Source organism: Oryzias melastigma, linkage group LG13 (genome assembly GCF_002922805.2).
Source record: "Oryzias melastigma strain HK-1 linkage group LG13, ASM292280v2, whole genome shotgun sequence".
Lineage (NCBI taxonomy): Eukaryota > Metazoa > Chordata > Actinopteri > Beloniformes > Adrianichthyidae > Oryzias > Oryzias melastigma.
In genome coordinates, this window is record NC_050524.1 from 19,425,060 (window position 1) to 19,443,863 (window position 18,804).

The following is an 18,804-nucleotide window of genomic DNA, read 5'->3' on the forward strand; positions in this document are numbered from 1 at the left end:
CGCAGTTTGTATTAAGTCGTTTAATGTCTCAGAAACATTGCAGCTAGTATGATGGTGGTGCCATCACTAACTATGTACAACATGACACCTGTCAGAACGAAAGCAGAGGATCATGAAAACGATGACACATCAATAAATCCCCACTGCTTTTAATGGATGAAGCCCTGAGTTTGAAAAGAAGAAATTTGGCAGAGATCTGTAGACAGAAGAAGAGGCGCGTGACAACACAATGATGATGTTATTGGAGTTTCAAGTTTTAATATTTACAAAAACAATATTTATAAATGTCTACCATCAACGCCTGTGTCAGCAACAACACATGACCACCATTTGTACAGAAACAAAGTCACAACTTGTCAAAAAAACTCGACATCTTGGGAGTCTAATACAAAAATGGACATAAGCTAACATGGAACACAAAGAGCGGCGTCACGTCTCTACGGGGTTGGAGTCCAGAGAGGCACCGGGGTGGGGGTGCCGTATGGAGGTGCTGGACTGCAGGAACTGCATCAAAAACCACCCAGCTGTGGTCAGGTGAATAGGGGAGGGGTCTGGCCCAGCCAGCCACAATGTGACCATTGTGGGCCGTATGGTGTGGAGATGATCCTATTAGACGTCCGGTGTTTGAGCTGTTGTGCTGATGATTGCGACCAAGGCAACAGGTTCATGCTGCAGCGGCTGCATGCCAACTGCAGGAGGTCCAACCACTCAAAGGTCCACAGAAAAGATGGAGGAGGGGGCGGAGCTCCGTCTCTCAGCTGGTCGACGGTGGCCATTCAGCTTGTCCAGTTCGGAAAAGGCCAGAATTCACACAAATGTGATTGTGTTCTGAGGTCCAGCTTTCCTTCAGAGCTGATGGAGGAGTTCCTCCACCAACAGGCCTACACAGAACCACGTTCTCACTCACTGTAAAGAATCATCAAATCATTCCACACGTTCCAAACAACAACAAGGAATTTATTTCAGCTGATTATGGTTTTCAACTCACAGAAATGTTTACCTTCCCACATTCTTCTACATCACAATTACTCTGGGGTTGTTGATTTTCCCTCCCCACATCCCGCTCCTGTTGTCTACAAGACCTGGAACTTCCAGGAGTTCTGGTCTTTGTAGTCCAGACAGTCAGCTGCATTGAAATTCAGCTTCCAGGCAGCTTGATCTTTGTAGTCCAGACAATCTACAGCTCCAAAACCCAGGGAGGCGGCCGTGTAGCCCTGGGAAGACAGGGAAGCCGGGGACTGGCTGAGTGGGCCCCCCATGGACGAGGCCGTGATGGGGCTCAGGGCCCCTCCGGTCCCGGACAGCTGCGGGTGCATCGGAGACAGGTAGGAGCTGCAGTCCAGGCCGGTGAAGTAGGAGGAGGAGCCGGCGTAGCTCTGGCTGTAGGCCGGGGCCTGGGTGTAGGTCATGGGGTAAGTGGTGGTGCGCTGCATGCAGGGGGTGGTGGAGGCAGACAGGGGGTCTGGTAACGGGGAGATGGAGGCAGGGCTCCAGATGGACACAGTAGCACTGGCAGAGCTGGAGCTGGGGGTGATGGCAGTGCCAGGAGGTGGGGGCGGGGGGCTGTATGGTCCATTGGTGGCGTTGGCGGCGGCCTCGGCGTTGGTCTCACGTGCTGGCGATGCCTTCTTTTTGGGAGGCCTGGGTTTGGACTGGCCTGTGCTCTGCTGCTGCTGCTGGCGGCACTTGGCCCGCCGGTTCTTGAACCAAACCTGGGGAGGGTCCAACATGATCATCAGAACAACACAAGCAAAAACCAGTGCAGAACACCTGGGACTTTCATACCTGAACTCTGGACTCCGGGAGGTTGATCTTTAGGGCCACCTCCTCCCTCATGAAGATGTCCGGGTAGCGGGTTTTGGCGAACAGAGCCTCCAGGATGTCCAGCTGCGCACGCGTGAAAGTGGTGCGTTCACGGCGCTGTTTGCGTGGAGTGCCTGAAAAACAACCTTCTCTTTATTTATATTGTTTGCTGCCGAATAAACAAATCCACTCCTAAAATAGTGGATTCGATTCTAAATTTTTGTTTCAAAAACGATTTAAGAATTTTTATTTAAAGTTAAAATAACTACTTTTATTTTTTTTAAATCACGGGCTGATGGGTTTTTCCTTTCTGATTTTTTTGTTTGTTTGTTTGTATTTTCGTAAACAAAACGGATAAATCCGAATGTTTGTCTTTTCTGACAATCCTTTAAACCTTACAGATTACAAATGTTTTAAGGCCGTTTTTCCTCTGAAAACTTGCGTAAAAAAGTCCATCTGCGCCAAAAGCATTGGTTCCTTCAGACTCCGAGAGGACAAAACATCAACCAGCGCAATGCAAACAGATCCAAAATCAGCCTGGGACTCTCTTCGTTTCTAATAATCCTCTGAAACGAAAAAACGCGGAACTAAAAACTATATTTTTTCTGATGAATGCGCATAAGTTTGGCGTCAGTTTGAGCGCCCGATGCCGTTTTTACGCACTTTACAGAGCGCGAGCGCAGCTCCCGGTTGGGAGCGGGGGGGTCTATACTCACTTGGGTACCCGACGGCGGCGGTGTGGAGCAGATCCATGCCGGGGCCGGACAGCGTTAACCCGTTGACGGCGTAATGGGGCTGTTTAATGTAGGACATCATGCCTCCTGCCGGCTTTAAAACGCTCCCTCACTCTCTCTCTCCGGGGGGGAAGTCGCTCCTCAGTCCTGGGGGGTGTCTCTCTCTCTCTTGTTTTTCCCGCCCCCCCACTCCGTCTGTTTGGCTGTTTTGTTGTTTTTAACTTTGTTGTTATTTTAAACGTTTCTCATACCTTCTCTCGACTTTGTTTTCCTCTCTGACTTTGCGCCGCTGGGCCGACTCTGACTCCGGCGCGACGCTCCACCTGTTTCCACCTGACCGCTTCACCAACAAACAAAAACACGGAGAAAAATCCTCTCAGACACCGGACTAAGATTCAAAAGCGGCAAATTTAAACAGAACTGCGCATTTAATTTCTATGTTTCCGTCAGAAGTTTTGCGTAAATTCGGGCGCAGTTCCAGCGCAAAGGGACCCGCGCGGCTCCTGAGAAGAGGATGCGGGTCTGCAGAGAGCTCAAGTGAGGCGACCCAGCGCAGACTGGCTAATTAGAAGAAACTTCTTACCCAAGTAGAGACACAGAGCCCTCCCTCCTTCCCTGCCCCCACCTTTATGCGCCACTGACGCAAACGCCGTCCTCCGCAGATCGGCCAATTATGGCCTTCATGTGTTACCATTCATTCACAATCACTTTAAAAAATTTTAGAAGCCAAATCTGTTAAGAATAAGAAATAAACTGTGTGCCTGTGCACATTTTATTTAGCAAGAAAAAGAAAAAGTGTCCAAAACTCCGCAAAAATAAATTTGACAAGTGCGCCAAAGTATACTGAACATTTAAAAAAAGATCACTTCAGCTCGTATCAAAGTGCCTTTTCGTTTGGAACAATTTTACAAATTGGCTTTTGAGAGAGTTGACAGGGCGGCAGAGAGCGGGGTCCGCGCGGGCGGGATTAAAAACCCGCACAAAGACCGCGTTGTTCTGCGGTTAAATCCCCCCTGATCCCCAACATGCTCCGTTCGGCCTTTTCAGCAGCTAAAATTATGATCATAATAATAATAAAAAATAATAATAACAACAATAATAATAATAAATTAAACGTTTTCTGTTATTTCAGCATTACTTGCAGATAAGTTCCATATTTCACCGCACAAATGGAGCAGACAGTTTAACCAAAGTTCAGAGGAACATTTAGTTTGAATCCTCAGTTATTATTTAAATCATTTTTGTGGATTCCTCTGCTTTAAGTCTGTCAGATTGTCACAGCTGCTGGTTACTGCGGCCTTCTGACATCCTGATGGAGAAGGCCTTCATATTTCTGCGCCTCCGCCGCCGCCGCTGTCAGATCCGGTGTGTATTTAATATCGCTGAGCTGTTCGATGCCCTCTGCTCTGGGACACTCTGCCTTGTGCTATCCTCTGCGGCGGGACAATTTCAGAGTGTCCAAAGCCGATTCTCTGCGCTTGTTAATTGAATCGGATTTCTTATAGTTTAAAATCCACGCGCGCACACCCACATGCGCACACACAGATCCATGTCGCTGCAGCCCAAACTGTATAAGGGGTTTATCTGGCTCATGGAGCCAAAGCAGAGATATAAAGACACTCCGACAGAGACACGGACGCGTTCAAACCTTCCCAAACCTCAACTAAAGGGTCTGCAGCAGCTGTGGAGGCATGCGCCCTGTTCCGGCCTAACGCGCAGCTGTGCGCTCACGTTTGGATACATCAGCGTCTCCTCCGCAGGTATGCTCCTTTCTCTCTTTCCTGTTTTTCTGTTAACGTTTCTTAAAGTGGAGCGGGGCCTGCAGAACTCAAGTATCGAAAAAAGAAAAAACGATGCAGAAACGTCGGGAACAGAGAGAGATGTGATGCGCGTCTGAGCGCGCGGAGCACCGCAGGGCGCGCGCACTCATTACGCACCTGCTCTGTTGAGTTTTCAGTGGCAGCTGCATTTTCTATATAAGGCCTGCTCCCAAGTTTATCCCCGTCATCTTAAAGAAAGTATTCAACCTTTAACAAAGATAAATAGTTTTTATTCAGCGGATGATAAAACGAACATTTTATTTGATGATTATGAGCCAAAGAAAAAGCTTAGAAATTATTTATAAAATTAAAATAGTAAGGTCTCCGGCTGAAACGTGTTTAGATCCACACAAGAAATATTAGATTACATTCTATTGGTGCTTTGATTTAGTAATCTATTACAAAAATAGATCAACTGAGTGAACATGCGGTTACTGTTTTTGTTTGTTTCTCTAATTAATTTTGTGACATAAACATCAATATAAAGATATTTGTTTCCATCTATTTTTTCTTATTGAGATTGCTGATTTGGCGTCACAGAGATCACTTCGCCGCGTGCGCTTCTGATGTTTGTGAGGAAGCCCTGGACGCACTAGGACCCAGAGGAAGAGCAAATTAAGGACAAACGTCACATAAGAGGCTTAGTGCATCTAATCTATGGAGCTACACACGCACACACACACGCACACACAGCATTTCATAAAATCCCATTTGGGAAACAGCGTGCGTGTTGTGCCTGCGTGCGTGCGTGTCCCACAGGCCAACGCTGCTTTTGTATTTTCATTTAGTTTTCATTTTCTCCAAACTCTTTTATTCCCTGATTGACCTTCATCCACGTCGGAGTCCATATGCTCCTCTATCTTCTCCGCTGATTTCATTAGCAAAAGGCCTCCGCTGGCTCCAAAGCCAGAAGGAAACTCATTTGTTCATCACAATAAAAGTTTAAGGAAGAAAAAAAAAGTAGAAAGTCTTTTCAGAGCGCGCGTGTCTGCTCTGTTTACATCAGTCTGACGGATCAGGAACAGAAAAGGATTTAAAGTTTGGAGGAGAACAATCATCATCAAATTATCCAGAATAGAAGCTGAAATCATGCGACTTCATTTGTTTGTGCACATTTACCCACAAGCCCCTGCTGCTGACATGATGTAACATTTGAAACAAAAATGTTTGATGCTGCTGCTTTTAAGACATCATTAGACACACACAATCTCACACACAGACTCACACAGACACCCCACACTCACAAACATACACAAACTCTCAGACAACAAATTCACAAACACACAGAAAAACATCCAAACACAAAGCACACACACAAAGACAAACAGACACAGAGACTCACAAGTACTCATACAAGCACAGACACACTCAAAACACACACACTACCTTCGAAACGCAGACACACAACCTCACAAACACACGCACTACTTCGTAAATGCGCACTCCCTCACAAACACCCACTCACTATTCAAAACACACACAGATACACAAACACACACTACTTCACAAACACACACACAATCTTCAGAACACAGACACGGAACCTCACAAACGCATACACAAACTCAACACACACACACAATCACAAATACACACATAAATGCAAAAAAAAAACACTCACAGACAAACTTACTTACTCATTTAAACTTACACAAGTCCAACACACACATGGACTAACACACAGACATACCCAAAAATCAAAAGACCCAAACACAAATAGATACACACGGGACACAGGCACACTATGGAATAGATACACACAGACATAATCACACACACATACACACCCCCACAGTAACACATTTGAACACAAAGACATACACATGAAAACACAATTTTTTTGCTTTGTATCTCTTACATTTTGTCATTTGACACACACAGGGTGTTGTTGTATGTTGTTGTGCACATTTGTGCTGGCTGTGTGTGTGTGAGACAGTCACACGCTCACATGCACTGAGTTCAGCCGATTTATCATAATATGCTTTATCTGAAAAGTAAGTATCTTACCTCGGGATAAAGGGAGGAAAGAGGGGTTTGTGGCCAGATTGACAGAGGAAGGGTGGATAGAGAGAAGCTAGTGCTGGAGCCACAAGCGCACAGAACTGGACCTTCTCTACCGAGCCTGGACTCAACTGAACAGAATTAAAAGAGGGAGTTTTTAGCATGGACGGGTTCTGGGTGGCCCAGGACGCTGACATGCTGTGCAGGAGCTGGAACCACAGACGGACCATGTAGGAGCTGAACCAAAGGAGCCTGTGAGACATTTTTATGAAGCAGAAGGAGGCCACGAAGGAGAACCAGGGGTAGAACAGGGCAACAACATGGACTGGAGGGGCAGATGGGTGAGGAGGAGTATGGGAGGGTCTGTGTGTAGGTGTGTGTTTGCTTGTGTGTGTGTGTGCGTGTGCGTTTATGTACATGTTGGTGTGTGTTTGTTAGTGTGTCTGTGTGCATACGTGTGTGTTCTGTGCTGATGGGCAAATTTTACCGTTCAGTGTCTCATCTTTGTCTTGTATCAGATGATTACCCCCCATCAGTATGTTTGTGAAATTATTTATTTAAGGAATGATGATGTAAATGTTTTATTTTGTGGACATCTAAACCACGTTTGATGTTTTTTGACATCTTAAAGTCAATTATAGTAAACGATCAACTAACAGTAGAAGCTTAAATGTTAGACTGCAGCTAAAGGACGGTCCTATAGGTCTCCATCTTTTTAACCAAACTTCATCATTTTTCCTTAACATCTACGTCAAACTTAATCACACAGGGGGCCGAACGGAATAGACATATATTGAACACACTGAAACAAAATTTTTAAAATGTCAAAAACGTAATTTATTAACATTACTATGAATAATAACAGGCAGGAATATTATTCCAGAATAAATCAACTTAAACCTGGCATGACCAAAGTGTGGCCAATGGGCCAAATGCGGCCCCTATTTAAATATCCAACACTTCTCAGGCTTTTTTCATAACATCATTATAATTTCAGCATTTTCTATAAACTGTGTGTATATTTCTTGATTGTGGTTGGCTAAATTACATTTTCATATTCACCATGAATAGACGAGACAACATCTACAACTTGCTAACTAGGAATGAACAGTGTGAAAATTGGCAAATTGACATGGAAAACATATTTAGATGTTTTTGTTATATGGTAAGAAATAAAAAGTATGCAGTTCTACTAAAATGTTCATTATATATGCTAAATCTCATGTTATTTAAAGCTAAAACAATGTCAGATATATGGGTTGTCCTTCACACATTTCCATATTACCAAATCTGGACCCCTTTGAAAGAAGTCTGGACACCTCTGATTTTAACCTTAAATAACCTTCAATATTTTACTCTCAATAAAAATATATTTTGTCAAAATCATACAAGTTAGAAATAAGTTCGAGATCACATTGGGCCATTAATACCAATAAAATAAAATGATGTGGAGCATAAATTTACTCAAAGGGCCGGATCCGGCCCGCGGGCCTTGACTTTGAGACGTGATCTAAACTGACCTGCTCAGAGTCAAAGGTCAGAAGCAGGGTGTTCGGAAAGCTCAGTTAAATTTCTTCATCTTTTGGGTCATTTTGGTTGAAGTTCTTAATGGGAATGTCTATCATGAACCGGTCCAAAGAAGGCTGGAGGAGACTCCGCCCACTAAATAAAAGAAGAAGTATCAGGAAAAGAACCCTTTAAGTCAAATAAAATCTCTTAAAGGTGACATATTCCGGTGTGGTTTTAGTGTTGGAACTTACAGCACTGTCACTGAAGCTGAGAAGAACCGGAGAACCATGAGAGTGAGGTTCTAAGTTGATACAGAACCTTGGATATGAGACGTTACAGTACATGCAACCAGGCTGAACAAACTGGAGTGCTCTTGAGCAAAACGAGTCAGCCTCTTCAGAGAACGAAACCACGTGTGGCGTGGAAGTGTGCTCGCTGACAGAAGAGAGAGGGGGGGGGGGCTCCGTCTGTGAGTGGTGTCTGGCCAACATCTTGATCAATTTCATAGAACGGCCCCCCCACTGTGTGGATGTGTGTCCTGCTGTCTCCTGAAGGCCGACAGGTTTCTAATCTGCGGTAGACGGGCGGTGGTGAGGGGGGGTGTCTGTGTGTTAAGTCATCATTTAACCCCCTGTCTGGTTGAACTTGTTAGCACCTGTTCGACCACGACACTGATGAGCATAGACATAAACAAGCCCTTCTATGAAGGTTGTGTTTGTGGGCGGAGCTTTAGACACAGGTGCTTTAAGATTGTGTTTGAAATGAGGAATAGGACATTGATGAAGTTTGATCCTGCTGCAGAACCATAGTTTAAGAAAAAAAAAAAAAGATAACTCTGCCTTCCATGCACCCCCACCCCCACCTGCAGCCCCACCAGCCCATATGGCTGGAGGGAGCAGGAGTAATTATGGAAGTGGAGCAACAAGGCTTGAGTCTCAGTAATCCTCAGCCACACTCCAACACGTGCCACACTGATGCATATGCCCCCTCCCCAACTCAGCACACACTAACCCCCCCCCCACACACACACACACACACACCCACACACTGCAGCCCAGCTGGGTGCATGTCTGCAGTTCACCCAAAAACCTGTTTCTATCATTGACATTTCTATGGATCCTCACCACCAGCTGGACACAGCTATACAGGACACACTGGGACACACAAATGCACCTTTACACAAACACAAACACACATATGGCATGCAGCCTGATTTATTTACTCCACGTCCCGCATGTCTGTGTTTTAAATATCGAAATAGTTATGAAAGTGTAAACCTGCACACCGCAGCACTTCAGCTAAATCTGTCACCGCAAGACAAAGAGGCCTTTTACACACACACAAAATCACAACACACCGAAAGACACACAAAACTTGTTACTGTGACGCACAAAGACAAGGTCCACAATGGCTCTCTTATTGTTAATTGGCTGTTTAATCCCAAAGAATGTGTGTGATTAGTACACACCGGAGGGTCAGGGGCTTGCTCAACACAACTGACACACAAAGGCAGAGACCTATGGGCACACACAGACACACACACACCCCGACACACACACATACACTCAGACAAACATAATGTATGTGCACTGTGACACATACCTGCACACACACATAATCACACACACATATATACACCCATATATGCAAAAGCTTGCATGCACACAAGCACACACTGGAGTACAAACATACACAAACGCAAACACACACATATACATTTATTGTCCTCGGTACACACAATTATGCACGTGCACCAGGTGCACCTATGGACATGCACAAACACACACAGTTTAATACCCAGTATGACAGTCAAACATGGACTCTGATGTTAACACTGTTGATAAAATCAAACGTTTAGACAGATTTTACACTAGAAGAAAATTGTGAGAATAAAATCTCCTCTGCTCATCACAGGGTTCCTGCAGCTGTAAACATCTGTGCATCATCTCTCAACACTTTTCTGCAGCAGGTTAATAAGCCAAAGAATTTCCTTCCATTTATCATGAGGTCATCTGCCGACTTTGCATAGTGAAAATTCCTCCAGGTGAAGTTTGCATTCAAGGTTAAATAAGAGAAAACTTCTTCCTGCTCCAAAGTTTGTGAATCCTAGAGGCGTGTGTGTTCCTAAAGATCCAATGATCTTGAAAATTGTTTGTGTTTTTAACACATTCTTGCAGCAAGTTTCTCACGATGGAGCGGATATATAAAGAAAATTAAGATTTAAACTGCATTTCTGAGAATTTCTTTACTTAAATTGTGGTGAATCAGGAGCAACTTTGACGTTTTTGCGCACAAATTACAATCAGCAGGCCAGCTCTGCTCCATCCTGATGCATCGTCTGTGTTTTAAAGGCTGGCTGCCATTTTTGTTGCACTGCTAATGTTAGCTTAGAGTTTTAAGAGAATGTAAGCTAGCAGGAAAGAGTGTAAACAAAGGGCTGATGGGAAATCAGCGTAGGGTTACTTCTACACCAACAGTTCCCTCCACAATTCTGAGGCAAATTCCCGATGGACTCTTGCCGTTCTGCAGAAACTATGTACTAGAAAATTACACATTTTGGATAAAAACTTCATAATCATAATTAAAAGACTAGTATTAAAATAGATCTAAAGATGATTGTGGAGGGACTATTAGGAGAGAAAATAGTTCTTCACATTGGAACTCTGAGGTTTGTTTGGGATCAGACATGGTGTGTCGTTTCCACACAATTATTTCCCATGTTTATTGCAACATAGATCTGTTGATAATAGAGAAAATGTGAAGGAATATAGTTCTGATGCAAACTGTGTAGAGAGAGGAGAAATAGACAAAGAAGTCATATTAATTGAAGCTACTAGCTACTAGACTGGAAACAGGTACACAGGAGAGGTTCATGTGTGCACATACACATGCACTTGCGTGTGTGTGTGTGTTCTGCTGGAGGTCCAGCCAGGCTGCATCACTGCTGACACACTGCTGCTGGTAAATCCAGATTAGTGCGTCTAAAACAGGCCCATGAAATCTGCCACAGGGCTCCTAATGCTCGGGCCGCTGTCACCCTCAATCACTCACACACATCTAATCCCCCCGCTGTGACCCAACGCAGACACACAAACACATGCCCAGCCGGGCCACGCCGGACCCCATTCAGCGGGGAGAGCCGGGTCCAGTACCAGGAGACACCAGCCACAGGGTCAACATTTCAGATGGGGGTGAAGGGGGTGTGTGCAGCTCAGAGCAGGCAGAGCCTCAGCTGAACCAGGGAGGGGGAACAGAAGAATAAAACTCTAAACCAAAGTGTGTTTAAGGAAATAAAGAAGTAGTTTCAGAAAAAAGTGTTTTAACGTCTTATTCTGGTATCAAACCAGCTTTTTGCTATAATACCTGGAGAAACATGTTCAAAAGAAACCACAGAAGAAGAAGAATTCCTGATTAAATGTACTAATATGTAAAACATTTGCATCTGAATGCAAAAGATCTTTTAATTTCAGCAAATGATCAATGAGGATAAAATTATATTGCATGCAATGAATAAACTAAATCTGGATCCTAAGCCGGTTCTCTCTGTGTTCCTTCAGGATTTCCGCGACGATGAAGGAACAAACAGGACCTCCTGGTAGAACGAAAGGCTTTTCAGCAGGTAACACAACACCTGAAACTCCTTTCATGTGTTTCTCTGCTTTAACTAAAGTGGAAAATGGTCGACTGAGGTTTAAACTGAGAAAAATCCATCAGTTTACCTTCAGATGTTTGTGCTTTTAGATTTAATGAGACTTTGTGCAGCTCACTGATGGTCACTATGGCAACTGACTCCGCCCTCACAGTGTCTGCAAACAAAATGATACATGTAAACCTCTTCCTGGGTCATCGTGACTTCATCGTTTGTTTGTTCCATCATTTGTCTAACTCTGAATCGGTAGAAGAAGCAGAAGGTTCAGGACTGACATCAGAGGGAGAGATGTTTGAAACAAGAATCTGGAAAATAATTCATCTGTGTGTCAACAAAGTTTTCAGTCTTATAGATGGTTTATGGTTTTTATTGTTAAAAGCAAATATATATTTTTTATGTTTTAATTTTTTTTCATGTCACTGTTTTACAAACACAGACATGCACATAGTCCTGGACTCAGAAGTATATTGAACTCAAAGTCAAAATTATTATTATTTTTTTTTTATTTCAGCCTACAGCCAGATATTGAATTCTGTTTTTGAATTAACAGACGCAACATTGCCATCTAGTGGCCACATGAAGTAGTTCTGGTTTTGTTGCCGTTAATCTCAGTCCACTAAAGTAAAGCCTTGGATGATGGTGTTGGTTTAAAATGCTGCATTCATACTTCACATGTCTTTGTGTGGTGAAAACTGTGGATCTTTAAGAGAACTGATGGAAATGTTCTGCTTTCAGAACTTTGCTCATCTGGACATCCTTCTTAAATGTCTTCATCTGTTTCAGATTATGTCTGCTGAGGGACAGACTACATCCTGGATGGGTCATAAATCCATCAAAGGATTTTTGTCATCACATCCCAGATATCACCTGAAGTCTACACCATCCAGATGATAGACGTCACATGATGGTGGAGCAGCAGACTCATTCTATCCCTGCATCCAGCAGATGTCTGGGTGGATGTCGAACATCCTGCAGCTAAATGCAGACAGAAGAAGGACATTTTCTGCCTGGAGAAACATAGAAGATCTGGAAATAGTCGCTTTCAGTCTCTATAACATGCAAATAGGGATAGAAATCCAGGGGTCATCATGGAAATCAATTGTAACAATAGACTCCAGAACTTAACAGGCACTATAAATCTATAGAATTATCAGAATTTTACCATCTTCAAACAGAACCAAAAGCTCTGTCCAAACCAAACCAGGAGAAACTTAAGAGTTTATTTCCCGCAGCTGTTTCTCCAGAAACTGATGTTCAGGTTCTGACTAAAGCCAGGAATGGGAACCACCAACTCTTGCTGGTCACACATAAGACGGCCCACAAGCTCAGCACTGGACCTTCTCTTGGAGTCCAGAGTCAACCCTAAACACGGTGATGTTTAGTGAAGACAAAACCTGGAATCATTTCCTGAACTTCTACTTTGTCAATGTAGACATCCAGAACCAGAACGGTTCTGCTGAAGGCCTTTTCTTTTTTTTTTACTCTGTTCTCTTTACTGTGGTTTCATGATTTTAATTTAAACATTTGATTTAACTGTTTTTCTTGGGATTATTTTTACTTTTACATTTGTGAATTTACTGTAAAATAAACCTGACCTGCCCTTTGGAGATTTATTTTGAAACATCTGTAAAGATCCAGTAACAGACACACTTTACCCTTCTGTTTTATTGTGAAAACCCGTGGACATGTTTATTAATAAACACATTGGTTGCAGAACATGATGACATGAACATCAAACATTGATGAAGGTCTTTCTTCAGAGCTCTAACATTACACTGATCCTGCATTATGAACGTTATCATCTAAATTCTTATTGATCTGCAAAACTAATCCTTCTCCAGGACAGGGTGCTCTCACGGTCCAACTGTTAAACCAATTTGGTGAACGCTGTAATGCTGGTTTGATATTCCGGTTGGCACCTGGGGGACCTCTACTCCCGCTCCGCTATGGCGACAAGGTGAGCTTCAATCTCAGCATCCGTCAGAGTCCTGAAGGACAGAAGACCAGCGATGAGACGGCAGAGTTACGACCTTATCTATATGCAGGCGGGTTCAGATGCCGTTACCTGAATTTAGGTTTGTCTTTGGTCACGATGCCGATCTCCAGCTCATGGGCCTTGAAGTCAATAGCGAGCACAGTGGATAGACAGGAGATGGCCAACTGGAAAAGAACGAATGAAATCCTTCAAAATCTTTTTCTGCTGAAATAAACAAGTTGAATCCTTCACTCCTCGAAGAACTGAGTTAGTAAGAAGATTAACCGATAAATACTAAAAATGCTTTTGGAAAAAGATTCACTTTCAGGAGAAATTTTTTCTACACCTGAGTGAATCTTGGAATTTAAATGGAAACGTGGTTAGTTAAAATCCCAGCATGTATCATAGGTTGATTGATTACTTTAGCTCAGGGGTATGAAATTCCAGGGCTGTAGGGTCAGTGTCCTACATGTTTTCCAAACAACCTGCCCTTGCAGCATCGTATTGGGTAAATACAGCTGATCCAGGTAATCAGCAGCAGATGAGAGTATTTCTGGAAAACTAGGAAGAATTCAGCCCCAAAGACCTGGAGTTTGACACCCGTCCTCTAAATTGACCCTAGGTGTGCCAAACAAGTTGGGTTCTGGCAGCCCAGTGATCTCGAAGAGGATCCAGAGGGTCAAGAAGATGAATAGATGGAAGTTCTTAAGAGAAAATTTTCCTCCAACAATTAAGTTACAATTAAGCTACATTTTTTAACATGTTCTTGATAATCCTTTTTTTTTTAATATATTTTTCTGTAGTTCAAGTTATAAACTGACCAATCAGATGCCTCAATAAAGTAGAGCCTGGTGGCCCCCACGTCCAACATTCAAAACCTTTGACAGATTTCATGTTGCCCGTTTTCAAGCTGTGGGGGTGTGGCCTTTCAACAAGCTCACTCCTGATCGATGAGAGTGGTTGTCAAAGAAACAAGGACTCAGATCAACCTGGACCAATTAGTGCTCACTGATGATATCTGGCTCCAACATGGCAGCGTCCATATTGGGAAAAATGGCTACTAAACTGATTTCATTTGATTGGAGCCTGATGTAAACCATTTTCTATGGATGATGTCACTCACTCAATCCAGTTCTCAGGTAAAATTAATGGATAACGAGGAAGGCTTGACATTCCAACAGGAAATACAGGATGATTTCTTCTAGAAACCAACAGGTTCAATTATCTTTTTTTTTTTTACATAAAGACAGTTCAAAAATGATTTTCTCAGTTTTTGGGCTCTCAGTCCCCATTAAAAGTCATAGCAATTCTCATGATCAGAAGAAGAAATTACATGATGACCAGCAGAAAACAAAAGACACAGTTAAACTAGAGTCCAGATCTGGAATAAAACGGAGGATTGTGGAAAACCAGACGCCACTAGATCCAGTTCCACTGCCGGACTGAAGCTCAGCCTTAAAGCTGACACCTATCGTTGCCTTCAATATTCAGATTAGTTGGTGGAAGTTCTCTTCTTTTTAAAGAAAGATTAGCAAAATATAAAAAGTGGTTGGAAGGCAGCAGTAAAATCCATTAATAACACACCTCATAGTCAATCAGCCTGTTTACCTGTACTGTCTTATCGAGGTCTAACGCAGGCTTCTTCTTCAGTTTCTTCTCTAAGAAGCTATTGGCCTCTGTCTGTTTGGCACCAACCGCCGTGGCCCTGAAGCCGCAGTAGTAGCCAGCCGGATCACATTTATACAGGACGGGGCCAAGCTGGGGGTCGATTGCCACCAGGATCATACCTGTCCAGAGGAAAATGCCATGCAGAAATAAGATTTTAGGACCCAAAAAGCAACAGACCGGCATCTGAAGACGTCACTCACAGCAGCCTAAAGGTCTCATCTCTGCGTTCTGCGTGTAGACCTGCGAGATGTCTGCCAGCCTGCGACACAGCACATCCGCCGTGATGTCGTAGCCAAACTTGTACTTCCATTCCCCAGCTTCGACCCGTGCTCGATGGACCTGAGAGCGGCTGTCCGCTGGACCATCAAAAAGGTTTGTTACATTTAGGTAAACTCCAAGGGAGGCTGGACTTTAGTGAGGTGTTGACAATACACACCGTTGTGGCCCGTCATCACACAGCCGATGAGGGGGGTGAGCTTAAACATGTTGGTCACAGTAGAGGAGTCCAGCAGCTTGTCCTGCAAATACCAACAAGCAGAGGAACTCAGTGAGGTTTTACGATGGAAGCAGAAACCGACATAACAGCGCCACCTGAGACAATGGGTGATAGTCACCAACTGGTCTGGAGGGAGGGTCAAGGCATGTATTACATCAACATAATAGATATGTCCAACCCTATGCAACTTATATGTTCCCCTTAAGGCATGTCTCTATGTGGATTATGTGGTTGGTTTGTTTTTTAAGTGGTGCTTTTGTTCATTTTTTGAGTTGTCCCCCATCAGTCACTACAGGTTCATTGTAATTATCCGCAGCTGTTTTCATTTCTGTTAATGTTCCTCCAATCTATTCAAGTGTCTAGTTTTCATTTCTACATTTTCAGGTTATCTGCTCTGTTTGGGGTTTTGGCATGTCTTTTATCTTGTCCCCTAGTCCAGTCTCCTGCACATTGGGTCCTCCACCTCCAGTCCTTGACAGTATAACCTGACCACCTTGGACTCAGCAGGAGAATTTTAACTGCAGTCCACATTGTGCCACACATGTTAAAGACATGCAATTCTATGTCCACCGAATTCTGAGGGGGAATGCCAGGCCCAACTTTCAAGTTTCCTGATTCCGTGGAGGGTCACAGCATCCGCTCTTCTTCATGTGTGGTCTCTGGACCCTGGTCTTGGCCATGTTTCCTGATCCAGAGGAGGGTAACAGTGGCTGCGCTCCTCCTGTCCCTAGGACAAGTCATCTGGACTGCTCTCCTTAATGCCTGTTCTTAAGGAGTGATTTTCTGTTACCCTTTATATCAGTTTGTCTGCAGAAACCCTAACTACTTAGCTTTTTGTTTTGTTATTCCTCCAGATCACCTTCTCTTAAGTACTGGATTGTGTCTGGGCATCTGGGATCTGCCCTTTTGAGGAGGGGTGGTGTCACGATTCTGTAGTTAGCTTTTATTTCTAAAAGGTGATTATGTTCTGAGTCGTCCACCACCTATCTATCAGTCACTACAGATTCATATTAATAATCTAGTTGTCTTCGTTTATGTTAATTTTCCTCAAATCTATTTACTGGTAAGTGTCTTTTTTTCCAGTTCTATATTGTCAGATAATCTGCTCTGTTTTACTGTGTGAGTTCTTGTTGCTCCCATGGGTTTTGTAATGTTTCAATGTATTTATTGTTTTAGGGGACATTGCATATTGAGTCAATCCCCTCCCGTCCTTGACAAGATTAAAGTAACACATTTTTGAAGATACAGAAAAGTTGGGGAACGTGTACATAGTGATTAAAATAGAAATGCAGAGATAGTTTGAAGTGCAGATGATGCACTACAGTCACTGTAGGAGAAAATACTCAATCCACAAACAGACAGAACAAGATAAAACCAAGATGAAAATCCAATTTACACTTTCAGGACCAAGATTGCAAACATTGAAATCCAGATAAGCCAGATGGTCCACATTGGAAATACTGATGTCCCAAAGTTTCACAGATTTCATGGAACTTTGAAGCCAGAACTAGAAATGTTCTTTGTGACGGCAGCACAGAGACATTTTCCTGACCAACGGAAAAGCAAAGTAAAGCTGTTTATTCTATCAAACATGACGTTTCCTCTGTGAGGTCAACCACTGCACGGAGAGCAACCGTCTGACCTACAAAGACCATACCAACTACAAAATTAATGTGTTTCTAGAGTTCTACTGTCTGCAAAGTTCAGTAAAATGATTTATAAACATGGCAGGAGATTCTGGGTCATTACATGAGATTATAATCTCATGTAATCATGTTTGCTTAATAAGCTCCTCTTGCTGTTTTTGTTCCTAAAGAAAACTGTTTCATTTGTCACTTTCTTCTCCTTTAAGTTCACCCCTGCTGCAAAGCTCAACCCTATGAGACATTAGACATCTGATGTGTTCAGTGAAATGTGAGAGGAGGCATCTTCTTCAAGCTCTGCTGACTTCACAGCTTTTCATTTCTTCTACCGAGTGTCTTAACATCCTACCGGCACTTTCTTCTGCGTGACCACGACGGTGCAGTCCGACCCCCGAATGCCGACCGACGTCAGACCGCTCTGAGAGATGGCTTTGAAGGCGTACTCTGCAGAAAAACACAAGCAAATGATGAGCGGGGTCAACCAAGGCCTAGAGGGTCATCTGGACCCAGATGCTCAATTAAGACTCAGAGGGTCAGCTGAGGCCCAGAGGGTCAACTGGACCCCGAAGTTCAATTAAAGCTCAGAGGGTCATTTGAGGCTCCAGAGGGTCACGTGAGACCCAGAAGTTCAATTAAGGCTTGGAGGGTCAGCAGAGCCCCACAGGGTCACCTGAGACCCGTAAGTTTAAATAAATGTTTGAGGGTTAACTGAGGCCCAGAGGGTCAACTGGACCCAGAAGTTCATTTGAGGCTCGGAGGGTCAGCTAAACCCCCAGGTGACCCTGGGGGTTCAGCTAACGCCTGTGGTGTTAAAAGAAGCCTGGAGGGTCTGCTGAGGGCCGAAGGGTCAATTGAGGCCCATAGGATCATCAGCGCCCCTAGGACTCCTGTAAATATGAGGCAGACAGGAACAAGTTCTGATGGTCTGAGTTGTTCATCAGAAACTGCAGAATCTAGGGGTCAAAATATGATTTGAGATCAGCATTTGCAGAAAGTTGTTTTACAGTCACCTGTTCCAGCTCACCTGAGCTGTTCTGTGTTCTAATGTGAACCAAACGGGTTTTTTAAACTCAATTACAGGAAATGACAGAATCACCGCTGAAGTCCAGGTTCTATTTACACACGAGAACAATGAGATAAGAAACATTTAAAGCAGGTTTATAAGAAATGGATCAAAGTTGAGTTAAATCTTTATTCTAACTTGAACCTGACAGTCACCTCCTATAGAAACCCCCCTCAATGTGACACCCCTCTGTGGTTCTTAACCTGCATTCATGGTCAGAGCTAAAGCTAGATTAGCTGAGTCATCAGCCGTCCTCACCGACTTGGTAGAGCCTGCCTTCCGGGGAGAAGATGGTGATGTGTCGGTCAAAGCCGGCGTTGGACCCGCGGGACATGCTGCTGACCTCAGGTGAACTCTGCAGAAGCAACAGCGACGAACGGAGCGACTTCAGAAGAACATCTGCGGACCAGCGAGGCGCTTCTACAAACTTCTACTTTCTCTTT

General features: G+C 43.7%; 2 protein-coding genes and 1 long non-coding RNA gene across 4 annotated transcripts; 1 reads left to right on the top strand and 2 right to left on the bottom strand.

Moving 5' to 3' along the window:
* Nucleotides 1-3,127, bottom strand: LOC112149430 (homeobox protein otx5). 2 transcript variants are annotated; one of them, XM_024277098.2, is made up of 3 exons: nucleotides 2,520-3,127; nucleotides 1,786-1,949; nucleotides 1-1,712 (listed from the first exon to the last, which is right to left on the bottom strand). In XM_024277098.2, exons 1-3 carry the CDS (start codon nucleotides 2,617-2,619, stop codon nucleotides 1,074-1,076), a joined length of 903 nt encoding a protein of 300 aa, XP_024132866.1. In that variant the 5' UTR covers nucleotides 2,620-3,127; the 3' UTR covers nucleotides 1-1,073. The 2 variants fall into 2 exon arrangements, with proteins under 2 accessions (XP_024132866.1, XP_024132867.1); XM_024277099.2 differs by having other exon boundaries at nucleotides 1,786-1,937; nucleotides 2,520-3,121.
* A 1,035-nt stretch (nucleotides 3,128-4,162) lies between these two features.
* On the top strand, nucleotides 4,163-13,098 carry LOC112150027. Its single transcript, XR_002919874.2, has 3 exons — nucleotides 4,163-4,297; nucleotides 11,425-11,486; nucleotides 12,300-13,098. It is a non-coding gene; the product is annotated as an uncharacterized LOC112150027 (long non-coding RNA).
* A 75-nt stretch (nucleotides 13,099-13,173) lies between these two features.
* psma6l (proteasome 20S subunit alpha 6, like) lies at nucleotides 13,174-18,783 on the bottom strand. Its single transcript, XM_024278070.2, has 7 exons — nucleotides 18,620-18,783; nucleotides 17,648-17,742; nucleotides 15,596-15,677; nucleotides 15,360-15,515; nucleotides 15,100-15,278; nucleotides 13,582-13,676; nucleotides 13,174-13,504 (listed from the first exon to the last, which is right to left on the bottom strand). The coding sequence occupies exons 1-7, from the start codon at nucleotides 18,693-18,695 to the stop codon at nucleotides 13,447-13,449; spliced, it is 741 nt and encodes a 246-aa protein (XP_024133838.1). The 5' UTR covers nucleotides 18,696-18,783; the 3' UTR covers nucleotides 13,174-13,446.
* Nucleotides 18,784-18,804: the final 21 nt, after the last annotated feature.

Excerpts from the sequence above, each read along its gene's own strand:
- LOC112149430 (XM_024277098.2), bottom strand. The coding sequence starts at position 2,619 with ATGATGTCCTACATTAAACAGCCCCATTACGCCGTCAACGGGTTAACG. Across the intron at positions 1,950-2,519 it reads CGCCGCCGTCGGGTACCCAA|GTTGTTTTTCAGGCACTCCA; the intron begins GTGAGTATAGAC and ends AATAAAGAGAAG. Across the intron at positions 1,713-1,785 it reads TCCCGGAGTCCAGAGTTCAG|GTTTGGTTCAAGAACCGGCG; the intron begins GTATGAAAGTCC and ends GACCCTCCCCAG.
- psma6l (XM_024278070.2), bottom strand. The coding sequence starts at position 18,695 with ATGTCCCGCGGGTCCAACGCCGGCTTTGACCGACACATCACCATCTTC. Across the intron at positions 15,516-15,595 it reads TGTGATGACGGGCCACAACG|CGGACAGCCGCTCTCAGGTC; the intron begins GTGTGTATTGTC and ends TTGATGGTCCAG. Across the intron at positions 15,279-15,359 it reads GATGAGACCTTTAGGCTGCT|GTATGATCCTGGTGGCAATC; the intron begins GTGAGTGACGTC and ends TCCTCTGGACAG.